This window comes from Atractosteus spatula, chromosome 1 (genome assembly GCF_055471065.1).
Source record: "Atractosteus spatula isolate fAtrSpa1 chromosome 1, fAtrSpa1.hap1, whole genome shotgun sequence".
NCBI lineage: Eukaryota > Metazoa > Chordata > Actinopteri > Semionotiformes > Lepisosteidae > Atractosteus > Atractosteus spatula.
The window spans coordinates 58,643,916-58,656,040 of NC_142706.1; the positions used below are offsets into that span (position 1 = coordinate 58,643,916).

A 12,125-nucleotide genomic window follows, 5' to 3' on the forward strand; every position below is an offset into this window, starting at 1 on the left:
ACAACAAATTGGATCACTGGATCTCAGTACTGTAGCAAGACAGATGCATTGACACTCAGAAACTGCAGATCAGGCTGACATGAGATAAAGGCAGCAGACATTGATGGAGGCGCAGGGAACACTGGGAACACTCTAACGATAACAAAATAGATGAGCTGCTTTCTAAAAACATCTGAAAAGATCCCCTTTAATACTGCAATGATCTCCCATGCTGGCAGTTCCTTCTCATTGAGTCTAGTTATACAGCTCAGGAACTGCCTGGATTCAAGGTTCAGTGTAGTTTCCCAGTTATAGTACTGTAGATTGCTGTGTCCAGCTTGCTTTTACACTCTCAGTCTCAGAAACCAAACGCCTACTCACCCACCTTTCCAACTCATGACCCTGCAGGATATCCATCACACGGGTGACGGCTGACCTGTCCTTGGCCAAGAGGTCCGTCCTGAACAAGAGAGCCATCATGGAGAGATCGAATACCCGCTCCAGCCTGGGTGAGTGACGGAGGAGACCAAGTACAGGGCTGCTGACTAAGTACACAGCGCCCACTGCTGGGTTAGGGTACTATCTGCGTGGAGTTTGCATGTTCTCCTCATGATTATGTGGTGCTCTGGTTAACTCCCACAGTGCAAAAAGGTACTGGTAGGTCAACTCGCTTCTGGAAAAATTGGTATGAGTTTGTCCGTGTCTGTGTTTATGTGTGTCCTGAGATGGACTGGCGTCACGTCCAGAGTGTATCCTGCTTTGCACTAGTTGCTAACTGGGATAGACTCCAGCTCCCCTATGACCCTGTACTGCATAAAGCGAGATGTACACCCTGTGTTGGCAAGGTTTTTTTCCCGTTGCTCCAGGTTATTTGCACTTTCCAGACACGTGTAGATTAGAGTACTGCTTTAAATTGTCCCAGCAATTAACTGCAATTCCGCACTGTGCGTCTAGGAAAGTACCTGACTTTCCATAGCCCTTAGAAGGATAAGTGGCTTTCTGATGGTTGAATTTTCGAATGTACCCACCCATTCCATCTGAATGAGATCCACTGACATCCCAGGTCATTCCTTTTCCCAAAGCCACAAAATGATCTGGGAAAAGGGATGCACAATAGTTAACTCACATGTTGCCGGTATAGTGCATCATTTGTGTTGGAGCACAAGTGTCCTAATGCAGGTGATGATTTAAAGAGACTCCTAGAACTTGCTGGACGGGTCCCTGGTCCCTAGAGCAGACAGCTGAAATTAATATTTCCGTGCACCTTCAGCATACTATTTTTTCAATGAATAAATTGAACCAATTATTTGGGCCAGAACTCGAATTACTCATCTTTCAGGTCTCAGTTGGCTGCTTGTTGAACAGCTCCTGTCCCCTCGTGGACTGGAGTCCCTGCCCTCTCTGTATGTGACTGTTTCTGCTGTCCTGTGCCCGGCGCAGCGGAGGTGCAGAGCGAGATCGAGCGGATATTCGAGCTGGCCAAGACGCTGCAGCTGGTGGTCCTGGATGCAGACACTATTAACCACCCTGCGCAGCTGGCCAAGACCTCACTGGCGCCCATCATCGTCTATGTCAAGGTCTCCTCTCCGAAGGTAGGTGGACGGTCAGCAACACGCTCACTCTCTGTCTGTCACTCTGCAGTTCAGCTTGGTCCCATTCATCCCTCCTTCCAATACAATCTCCTCCCTTTCCTTCCCCTTTCCTCTCCTCCTCTCCCTGCCTTTCTCCCTATGATTCCTACTTTTTCTTTCCAGCTAATCCTGTCCTACTGCTCATTCTCTCTCCCCCTTGTAACTTCTCTCACGTCTCTTGCTTTCAAAGGCCTTTACTAGCTTGACCAGTGAGCTACAGTGCAGCAAAAGCAATAACGACTGGTAAACCCAGACATATATTCGGGACTATATGACATTGTAGTATTATTTGAGAGGCTCAGTCCCTGTTCCTTAGGCTGGGACAGGAGATCACACCCTGAGCTGCCGTCCTACTGAGTTTCCTTATCACAGTAGGATTGGAAGTGGCTCTGATTCAGAAAGAAGTGGGAATGGCCAGTATGTGCCATCTTTTTAGGGCATGGGGGCATTCCAGTGCATGCTGTGTTTGTGTCCCAGTGGGGTCTCTCCTCCCCCCCCTCTCAAAGTCACAATCAAGGGAGTAACAACTGCTGAACGCCAGACCTCGACGGCGCTCTCTTTCTGCCTCCCGCCAGGTCCTGCAGCGGCTGGTCAAGTCTCGCGGGAAGTCGCAGAGCAAGCACCTCAACGTGCAGTTGATGGCAGCGGACAAGCTGGCTCAGTGCCCCCCGGTGAGTAGCCACCCCTGGCCAGACCCACAGCACCACACACCCATCCAGGGCACCACAGGTGGGCAGCAGACACAGAGTGCCTTCACCTGGGCTGTGCACAACTAGGGGGTCCTTGTAATAAAGAAAACCCACTCAGAAACAGGAATTCTGGAATGGGTGCCCGTAGTGTTTTGATTCTGTTCTATTGTAAATCTTGATGACATTCACGAGCAGGACGGTGCCACAGTGGTAAGCATTGCTAATTCTGTTCAATTCTGGCCCTGGGGTGCTTTCTGTGTGGAGTTTGTGTGTTGTCCCTGTGTTTGTGCGGATTTCCTCCAGGGGCTTTGGTTTTTTCCCACAGTCCAAAGACATGCTGGTGGGTTAACTGGCTTCTGGGAAAACTGGCCCTGGTGTGAGTGTGTGTGTCCCGTGATGGACTGGCGTCTTGTCCAGAGTGTACCCTGCCTTGCTTACTGGGATAGGCTCCAGCTCCCCTGTGACCCTGAATTGGAAGAGGACCCTGAGGAAATGAATGGATAGATGGATGACATTCACACCCTATAGCACAAGAACACAAGAAGGGTCAGCAGAAGAGAGGAGGCCAGTTGGTAGTTCAGTAGTGAAGTGAATCTAAGCTTTGTCCACACATTTGTTAGAAGTGCCCAGAAATGTTCCTGCACCTCAACAACTTAGCTAGGGATCCTATTCTAGCCACCCTCTCCTCTTAGAGTAAAGATGAGTTCCCTGATCTCTGTCCTAAATGAATTGAGATCTATTTCCTCACACTAAAGTCCGCTTGAGATCAGGGGTTGATCAGGGGTTCCGTGAGTGGCTGACCGCTGTCTGGGTTCTGTCAGGCCCCGGTGAAATCCTCACTCCCGCGACTTCCTGCTTACCTGCAGGCTGGCGGTGCTGTCCGGGAGGAGCGTCCAGCACTGCAGAGCCGATAGCATGTCAAACAGCGTTCGGATACGAGGTGCCTACCTGCACATCCTCGCTGTCATCGCGGTGATGCGTGGGCAACAGGACGCAGTGGGCAAAACTGCATGGCTCCAGGGTTAGGAGTACAGCAGCAGACAAACTGGGCGTGCAGTGGGGCATCCCTGAGTCTCAAGCTCTCCTGAGCACATGCAGAGGGGTCCTGCGCCTGTGCCTCCGGTGCTATAGACCTTCCAACTCTTACTCTTCAATATCTGTCCTTATCCGTGACCAAGCCCAATTACAGGGCAGTTCATCCTGTCCAGCTCATACGGTATGGGCCTATCTCCTACTCGCCCCCTACCTCTGTCCCACCAGGAAATGTTTGATGTGATCCTGGATGAGAACCAGCTGGAAGACGCCTGTGAGCACCTGGCTGAGTACCTGGAGGTCTACTGGCGTGCCACCCACATGCCGGGCTCTGCCCCCATGAACCCCCTGCTGGAGCAAAACCTGATGACCCCACCCTCCGCCATCTCCAGCCTCCAGGTACGACGGCGTGCGCCGAGACTGACGCTGACAGCTACAGAGAGCACACAGCAGCAGACGTGACCGGATCCAGAGAAGGGGTTTTCATTGACTAATCGTGCATCTGGAGGTCCTACGCACGTCACACACAAGTGTCGCCCATCTATTCCCTAGCATTCAGCCAGCTGTTTCTTTAAGGAGGCCAGTGTCTGCTTCATCAAAAAGTCCGGGCAGCTCGTTCCAGACTCCCACAGCTCTTAGTGCAAAGAAGTGCCAACTGTTGCAAGTCTGAAATGCACGTTCACCCCTCAGTACTCTAGTTTGTTATGATATGGAAAACGAAGCTCATATTAAGAGCACTAATTCACTGTTGCTGGTGATAGTTAATCCTGTTTGGTGGCTAATGTCATTGTATATTCTTTCTCCCTGTATTGTCATGGCTGTACAGCACCCTCTCCTGTTGAGTTCTTGTAACTGTCTTTTGAACTGGTTTTCAATGCTCTGACTCATTGCTGCCTCAAATCTTTGCAGTTCTCTGAGACACAGGAATTAATCGAATAATCATTTATGTAATGGGGTGAGTATGCAGACTAATTCATGGGCTCCCCCACTACCCCAACCCACCCCAACACCACCCACCTCACCCCCTTTCCAAAACAACTTCACTCGTAACATACCCTTCTTCCTTTACCACGCCCCAAAAAAGCAACATTCTGTGCAGGGAGAATACTTCCACTGGTCCGCACCCACTCCTGTAAAGAGCTGCACCCCATATCTGTCTCCCAGCTGTACCTCCTTCTCTCTACCTGTCCTTATTGATCAGGGGTCTCCAGGAGGTCAAGGGGACCTCAAGAGCTCTAATACACTTAGTCTTATAAGTCATCCGAAATCAGCTTCATGGACAATTTTCTGGGTAAAGGCTGTAGAAACACATTATTTTCAATTAGGCATAATAATTTATTAATTAAAGGAACTGGTCCGTCAGATTTTAGTTTCCAGTTAAATTGTCAAATGACCTGTTTTTAATTAATCAGTTACTTATTATTTGGGGTTTTTAGAAGTTGGTTATTTCAAAACCAGGTGGGCTGGGGCTCCCCAGGAACAGGGCTGGAGACCCTTGTTGTAGACACTGGGTGGGGTGTGAATGTGCAGAACCACTGATTTGTTTAGATTCACAAAGCACAGCCTAACATAGTAATAGCTAGTTCATTATTAAGTGAGACTCTCATTCAGACTTTGACAACTGCAACAGAAAGCAACATGCTTAAACACGGTCAGGTTTGATTTTAGCACATAGTGTGGGGCCTGACAAATACGCTCTAAAAAATGATACGGGATAACTGGCTAAAATATTGGGAATCCCATCAGTCTAATCAACGGACCCTCCCAGCAGGGGGCAGTGTGTGTGTGTGTGTGTGTGTGTGTGTGTGTGGGGGGGGGTTGGGCTGGAGGACCAGGAGACAGACATCCATCACCTTCCCCGACCAGAACAAGCCCCTGATCTCACTCCTGATGGAAACCAGTGGAACCAGTGGACCTGTCCAGCTCAGTCCCCACACACCACCACCCTCCTCACAACCCCAGCTGAAGGTGAACTTTCCAGCTGTGATCGGCTGTGGAGATCTGTAAGCCTTGTGCTGTTCACAGAGGCCCGACATATAGTTCCCTGCGGGGTTCCCAATATTTTGGCCTAAGCTTGACCTAAGCTCTGTGATGGGAAAAAAACTTAAAACTATCCAGAAAAGTTCATGCTTTGTGAATACTGTAACAGATCACAAGCGCACCTGCAAAAATGATGCTTGGCCATCTGCTTTCAAAGAAGCACTCTGTTCAAAGATGATCCCAATGATTCCATAGACAGAATGGCTTTTGCTTCCCAAAACCAATGGCTCAACCTATAAAGGTGCTCACTGACCTTTGACATCTGTGATCATGGGTTCGAGCCTGGGCCATGTTACTAGCAAACTGTGACCCGGATTCCTCCAAATGAGGTGCACTACAGGCCGAGGAGAGGTTGAGACTAATCAGCCAGGACCCTCTCGGCTCTCGGTGACCCCTGCTCGTCCCGGACGCTGGCAGTACTGTCAGCAAGGGACGCGCCTCTCCTCCAATCAGTGAGCTGATCCTCCAGCAAGGGGGCGGTGCTCCCTGTGACATGTGACTCGGAGGTGGGCGGGGTCAGTCTGCCTGCACTTCCTCTTCCTCCCCTGGGTGAGGTCACAGGGAGCGTACTGCAGCTGCGAGCGGAGACATGAAAAAACACACAACAGGAGCTTCGGGCGGGAAGAGCACAAATATTACTTCTCGAGGGGAAATGAATCTCTCTCTCTCTCCCGTCCTGGTCTCTCTCAGGGCCGGCAGCTGCTGTCGGGGGGAGACCGTGGGGAAGACCTGGAGGGGGCCCACTCCTCTGTGGAGCTGGACAGCCTGATGCATTCAGACGAGGCCAGCGACACGGCGTCCCGGGGCCCGGCCTGGGGCGGGGGGGGCCTGCGACCGCCGGAGCAGCAGGAGTACAGCCGGGGCCACGACCGCGCCTACCAGGACCTCTGCAAGCCGCACCGCGGCAACGGCGCCGGCCTGCACAGCGCCAACGGGCACGAGTCTCAGGACCGCCTGCTGCTGCAGCGCGACGCCGATCAGAGCCACAACGGGGGCCACAGCCGCCAGCGCCCCAGGCCCTGGCCCCGCGACAGCTACTGAGGCCCAGGGAGGGAAGGTCGAGGGGCGGGAGGGGGGTACCCCCGCCAGGGCAGGGCCTGCAGCCCTGCTCCAGGAGTGCCACAGCCCCGTAAGGAAAATCCAGGCTTCACTGTCCCCATTGTTGACCACCTGCCGAGGAAGCGGGGAAAGCTGGGAATGTCAGTAATCCGGGACAGGAGAGGCTGGAAAACAGAAGCACTGCGGATTTGGTGAAGCTGTGCCAGGCTCAGCCGGGATGAAAAGAAGAGGAGCTGTGGCCCCTCGGGAGCAGGGCAGCAGACCCCCCCCGGGAATGAGGCAGGAGTACGGAATCGTGGGTCTTCCATTCCTTTCCGATGTGCTCCACGGCCCTGCCTGATCTTTAGTGGAGCGCTGACCAGCCGATCGGTTCACCTCTTCTCCACGGCAGTCAGCTGCAGACCACTTACAAAGGCAGAACGCCAGCTGCGGTCCTGATCCCCAGGCGCCAGAGCTGGGCAACAGCTCCCTACAGCCTCAGGTTACCCCATTCTCAACTACAGTGCCCCCCTTTTTAAGACGAGAAGCCCCCTCCCAGGTATTTGTAGAATCATACAGTATTAACTCACCAAGGCAACCATACAAGCCACAGCTTATGCACAGATATGTGGGCAATCAGAGGTGAGCTTCATCATTTTTAAAGTTCAGGTTTTTGCACATAAAATAATACAACAGCCCCTCAAACGGATCCAACTTGCTCAGCTATCCAAAGCATGTAAGCACTTCATTTGAAATCTTCTTCACCTTTTAAAACGAATGTCACAGTTGCAACACCTTCAGACCTGCATGTAAAGTACAGGGCATTCATAAACCAACCTTCCCCTCCTCCCCTTCTTTCCTCAAAGGCTGAAGAGAAGCCCACCTCTCACCCCCTGTAACCATGTGAAGCGATCTGAGGCAGCTTTCGTTTTTTAGAATTAATGCACACAGAATGAACAAGTGACAGTTCTCACTTTAAAAGGAGAAGTTCCTCCATCCTGATTGCTCCAGGAAACTGATCAGCAGGTGTCCAAGTCAGCTTGAACAACAGTTACAGTAACTTTAAACATTGGGATGGGTATTCTGCTCCAGTATCTTGTGGGCAGAAGAGACACAGACATTACTATAGCATAAAGGATGGCTGGTGCTCGGCCCAGCCGAGTCCTGCCTTTAGTTTAGAAAGGGTGAGTTTAGTTTTGCACATATGCCTGCTAACTCCTGCACTTGTTTAAAAAGCAGGAATACTTTTTTCCTTTCTTTCTTATAGATTGTGAGCCTGTTTCAACAGCATCTTTTCCCTCTTATGAATGACACCATGCATAGCTGGGCTACTCAAGCAAAAAAAAATCTTTCCAGTTCTGCAGCACCAATCTTAGTCTTTTCACTCTTTTCAAAGGCAGCCAGCATCACCTGCCCCAGCCCCCATCACTGGCCAGCAGCAGCAATTAGAATCCCAAGGCAGAGCAGTTTGATCCAAGATGGGAACGAGCTGCTTCTTCTTCAAACGCTGCCTGTGGGCAGTGAAAGTGTCAGCAAATAAGCGTGACGTGAGATTCATTTTGAATACAGATTTTCTTCTGTGGGCTCAATAGGTTGAGAACCCCACAAGTATTAAAGCCTGGGATGGATTGACATGCTGTGCAATGGGAATCTAATTCTTTTGTAGCAACTTGTAGTAACTAATTCTGCTTGTCGTTTTTAATTTTAATCAAGGTTAATGCTCTGTTTACGAGTAGCCAGGACAAGATTATTGAAACTTTTATTAATAATTTTACACCATTATTGATTTGATCAGCTGCAGTCCTGCAGTTGTTTAAGATTGATGGTGCTCACGTATTAATATGCAAATAGTCTTAAAGCAGAGGTCTCAAACCCTGGTCCTGCAGAGCCCCAGTCTGGTCTGGTCACCACAGGGGGAGCCCCAGTCTGGTCATCACAGGGATCCCCAGCCCTGGTCTGGGAGTGCCCCAGTCCGGTCATCACAGGGGTCTCCAGCCCTGGTCCTGTAGAGCCCCAGTCCGGTCATCACAGGGGTCCCCAGCCCTGGTCTGGGGGAGCCCCAGTCCAGTCATCACAGGGGTCCCTAGCCCTGGTCTGGGGGAGCCCCAGTACGGCCAGCCCAGGGTCTCCAAACCAGGTCTTCGAGATCCAGGAACACATAAGGACAGTCACTCTGGATAGGCAGAAGTTCAGACTGTTTTTAAGTGCAGAATCTGAGATATTTTGATCTTGCTGGCCTTAAACCCCAGAACCTGGTGTCTTTTAGCATTGCATGTATGTATTAGAAATAATATTTAATTAGAACAATTTTAGTATAAGTTTGCACATTTAAGTTAGAAGAACAAATCAATGAGTAAGGAAATTTCCTATGTTTTCTTTCCCGTCCATAATTCATGAATCTGAGGAACTTGTACATATGAAATAGCCCAGTTTATTTTTGCTTGTATATTTGTTATTTTGATCTACATGATACTCTGGCTTGTTTTAAAAGCAAAGCAGCCATTCCTACAAAGGAATGATTCTGTTGTAAGGTTTTACAGAAAATGATCTACACCAGAGAAGGGCTGCTAGTGTTTTTGAAGAGTTGAAGCTGTAAAATGTTCTATGTTGTCGGTTGTATATCCAGGTTAGTCAACCTGCAGAGCCTCCAGTCCTCCACACAGCTCCTTAATTATTTGGGAATCAGCAGGATCAGAGAGTGGCATGGTGATTTCAGTGGTTAGCATTTAATTCCTGGGGTGCTGTCTGTGCAGAGTCAGTATGTTCTCCCCATGTTTGTGTGCGTTTTCTCCAGGTGCTCCACAGTCCAAAGACAAGCTGGTATGTTACTTAGCTTCTGGTAAAATTGGCTTTTGGGCGAGTGCGTGTCTGTGTCTGTCTGTGTGTGCCCTGTGATGGACTGGCGTCCTATCCAGGGTGTACCCCACCTTGCACACATTGCTTGCTGGGACAGGCTCCAGCTCCCTTGCAACCTTGTAATGGATGAAGCGGTTAGATATGGATGGATGGATTAGCAGGATCAACAGGGCAAGGTGCAGGGTGTATCCATGTACTGGAGTGGAGTGGAAGGACTGCAGCTTGAGCAGCCCTTGTTTTACACCATTTTCCTGTATTTCACACGTTTAACGGCTGTGAAAGGGCCAGTTTCACAAAGCTCCACTAGGTGGCAGCAGGCCTAATCCAGGTCAGGTAACATACAGTACAAGCTCCTTGCACAAAAAACCCTACAGGGGGCACCCCCACCCCTTACTAGCAGGGCACTGTAACCCCGCTCCTGAGCAGCCACAGTCCAGAATTGCTATAGATGGACTTTAATAAGATCAAGGACACTTACAATGAGTAAGCATGTTAACTGCTTTTAATTAACTGACCGTTTGATCCTGTTAAGTCATTTGCAGCTCAGCCGGAATAAGAACTGAGGCGTTCCAGGAGCAGGGGCTGCAGACTCTCAGGGCCTCGGAGTCAGCACCCTAGCTGGGTCTGCTGTCGCCTTCAGCAGTGCCCCACCACTCAGCCTCGTGTGCACAGCTGCTGCCGTTCCTACAAAAGTCCAGAGCTCCTGCTTGAACTGTTTTGTGACAAAAGGAGAAAGTCATTTTTCGAAGCCACCTAGCGAAGCGCTTTCTGAAACACATGGCGTCTTGCGGTGTGCAGGTTAGCCGTTCGGGCATCAGCGCTGCCGTGGATTTTAGGAATGTGAGGCTCCTGAGTGACACATCCATCGCAAGATCTCAAGCCAAGTTCCCCTGGACTCCTGTAGTCTCATATTCCCGTGTTTAATAGACAAACGCAGCCCTGCCCCACCCCGCTACACCACTGCCATGTTGAATCGTGATCACAGCTCACCAGAACACCGTCTGCACGCGGGCCTCGTCCTCACAGGCAGTTCGGATCAGGGACAGGAGCCAGTGTCTCCTTCTAAAAGCAGGGCTGCCCAGCTCTGGGCCTCAGAGTCTGAAATCCAGCAGTTCCTCTGTCTCTCTTCGACCCTTCCACAGAAGAGAGGAATGAGCCGGGCCAGTTCCTGTTCAGAGAGATCTGTTTAAACCCGGGTCCCGTGGGGCCCCAGTCCGGTCGGCCCTACAGGTCCCCTGTTCTTGGAGACTGGGGGCACCCAGAGACCCCCAGCATGTCCCACGTTTGCGCGGAACCCCGTCTCTGAGCTCGTTAGGTCCGAGGCCCACCCCTGGTCGCGTCGCCGGGCTGGAGCGGAATCACGCCACCCATTTTCCTCGGCCTTGAGGGCGAAGTCCGCCCCGTCACTGCCGAAACTGAAGCAGAGGACAGCTGTCCTGCCCGACTATCGCAGCCCACGTTTTGTCATTACAGGGTCAATGTCAGGGATTGCTTTTAAAACAACAGAACAGGGGGGTTGCCGTGTCCGTATTTTAAAGAGGGCCAGAGTTCGCCTGATCAGCCCAAGCCAGAGCTCATCCCCCCAGGAACGGCACTGCGGGAGCTATCCCACGGTCTCCAAGCTGCAGGCGCGCACACAGACGCGTGCGTGCGCGGCGCGGCCCCGGCGAAGGGACGCGCGTCCCCTCTCCGCTACTGAGCTGCAGCTTCTCACTCTCGGCTCGAGCAGCGTGTTTGCCAACCCGTCTCATCCCGCGTCCAGTGTTTTTGAAGAACTCGCAGCATGAACTGAAATTTCCTCCCTATGCAAGTGTTGCATGATAACTGATTGTCGATACCGTTCAGATATACTTTAGTAACGAATTCTGAAAATTAAGATTATTATATTACGGAGTTTGTATTCTTACCCTGTTTTTATACACAATACGCAGAGCGTACAAAACTGCATTTTCAAAGTAAATCTCTTAAACTTGTTTAATGCACCTGCCAAATGACGGGGGCTCTTTGTGTAACTCCGGAAATGAAACGGCATTCCAGCCCATGAAACTCCCTGTCCCACAGCGAGATTCGAGTCGACCCGGATCGCTTTGTTAACAGAGTCAAGTGTTGAGTTAATTGGTCTAATTGGTCTTCGTAAAGCCGCCATTGTTTTCAAACCTTTAACCCAACCGAGGAGTTTCAGATCCCTTTGTACCCGACAGGAACCACGAGGAGCGATCGGTGCTTTGAACAAAAAGTGCAAAATCTTCAGTTCTGTCCCGGATCTTCCGCGATCCACTTCCGTCTCCCAGTGGACCAAAATTTCAAGAGCGAAAAACAGCCCGGGTGATGTTTTAATCTCCTCTGAAGCACAATTTTTAATATTCCAGTTGCTTTAATGCGTCTCATTTTTAATCGAACGATACTAGCATTCTGTATGCAATACAAAGCCTAAACGTAAAAGAAAACAAACTTAGAAGACAGAGAATTTCTCTCATTTAGTGTAGGTATAAGAAAAGAATTGCACTATTTTCTTTTTCTGATGTCTGCTTTGTAATGCAATAATGCACTAAATGTACCCACTGAGCACGCCAGATGTGCTAGCGTGACTAGTGCCACGCCCCCTTCCTTCTGTATTTTCGAAAAATATATATATATATCCTGCCTGATGCTGTATAGAATGCCTTTCTATTTAAATAGAAATTAAAATATCAATAAAAACATAACATTTTATGTACATTTTATTATTGAAGCCTTATTCTTGATTTCGTTGTGAATGTCTTAGGCGCCAGGACCAACAGCTGCGATGCCCTGTAGCTCTGCAGCTGCTCTGTTGTCTACACCAGCAAGAGCCTCTCTTTTATTTTTATACAAATGTCAA

The 12,125-nt window shown here is 50.1% G+C and overlaps 1 protein-coding gene across 1 annotated transcript in view; it reads left to right on the forward strand.

The window, feature by feature from the left end:
• Positions 1 to 11,958, forward strand: part of cacnb3a (calcium voltage-gated channel auxiliary subunit beta 3a) — a 59,952-nt gene extending 47,994 nt beyond the window's left edge. The window contains exons 10-14 of the mRNA XM_088912840.1: positions 388 to 488; positions 1,420 to 1,571; positions 2,186 to 2,281; positions 3,560 to 3,730; positions 6,062 to 11,958. Of these exons, the coding sequence (XP_088768966.1) occupies positions 388 to 488; positions 1,420 to 1,571; positions 2,186 to 2,281; positions 3,560 to 3,730; positions 6,062 to 6,412 (871 nt within the window). The 3' untranslated portion in view covers positions 6,413 to 11,958. The remainder of the gene's footprint in view (positions 1 to 387; positions 489 to 1,419; positions 1,572 to 2,185; positions 2,282 to 3,559; positions 3,731 to 6,061) is intronic.
• The last annotated feature ends 167 nt before the right edge of the window (positions 11,959 to 12,125 follow it).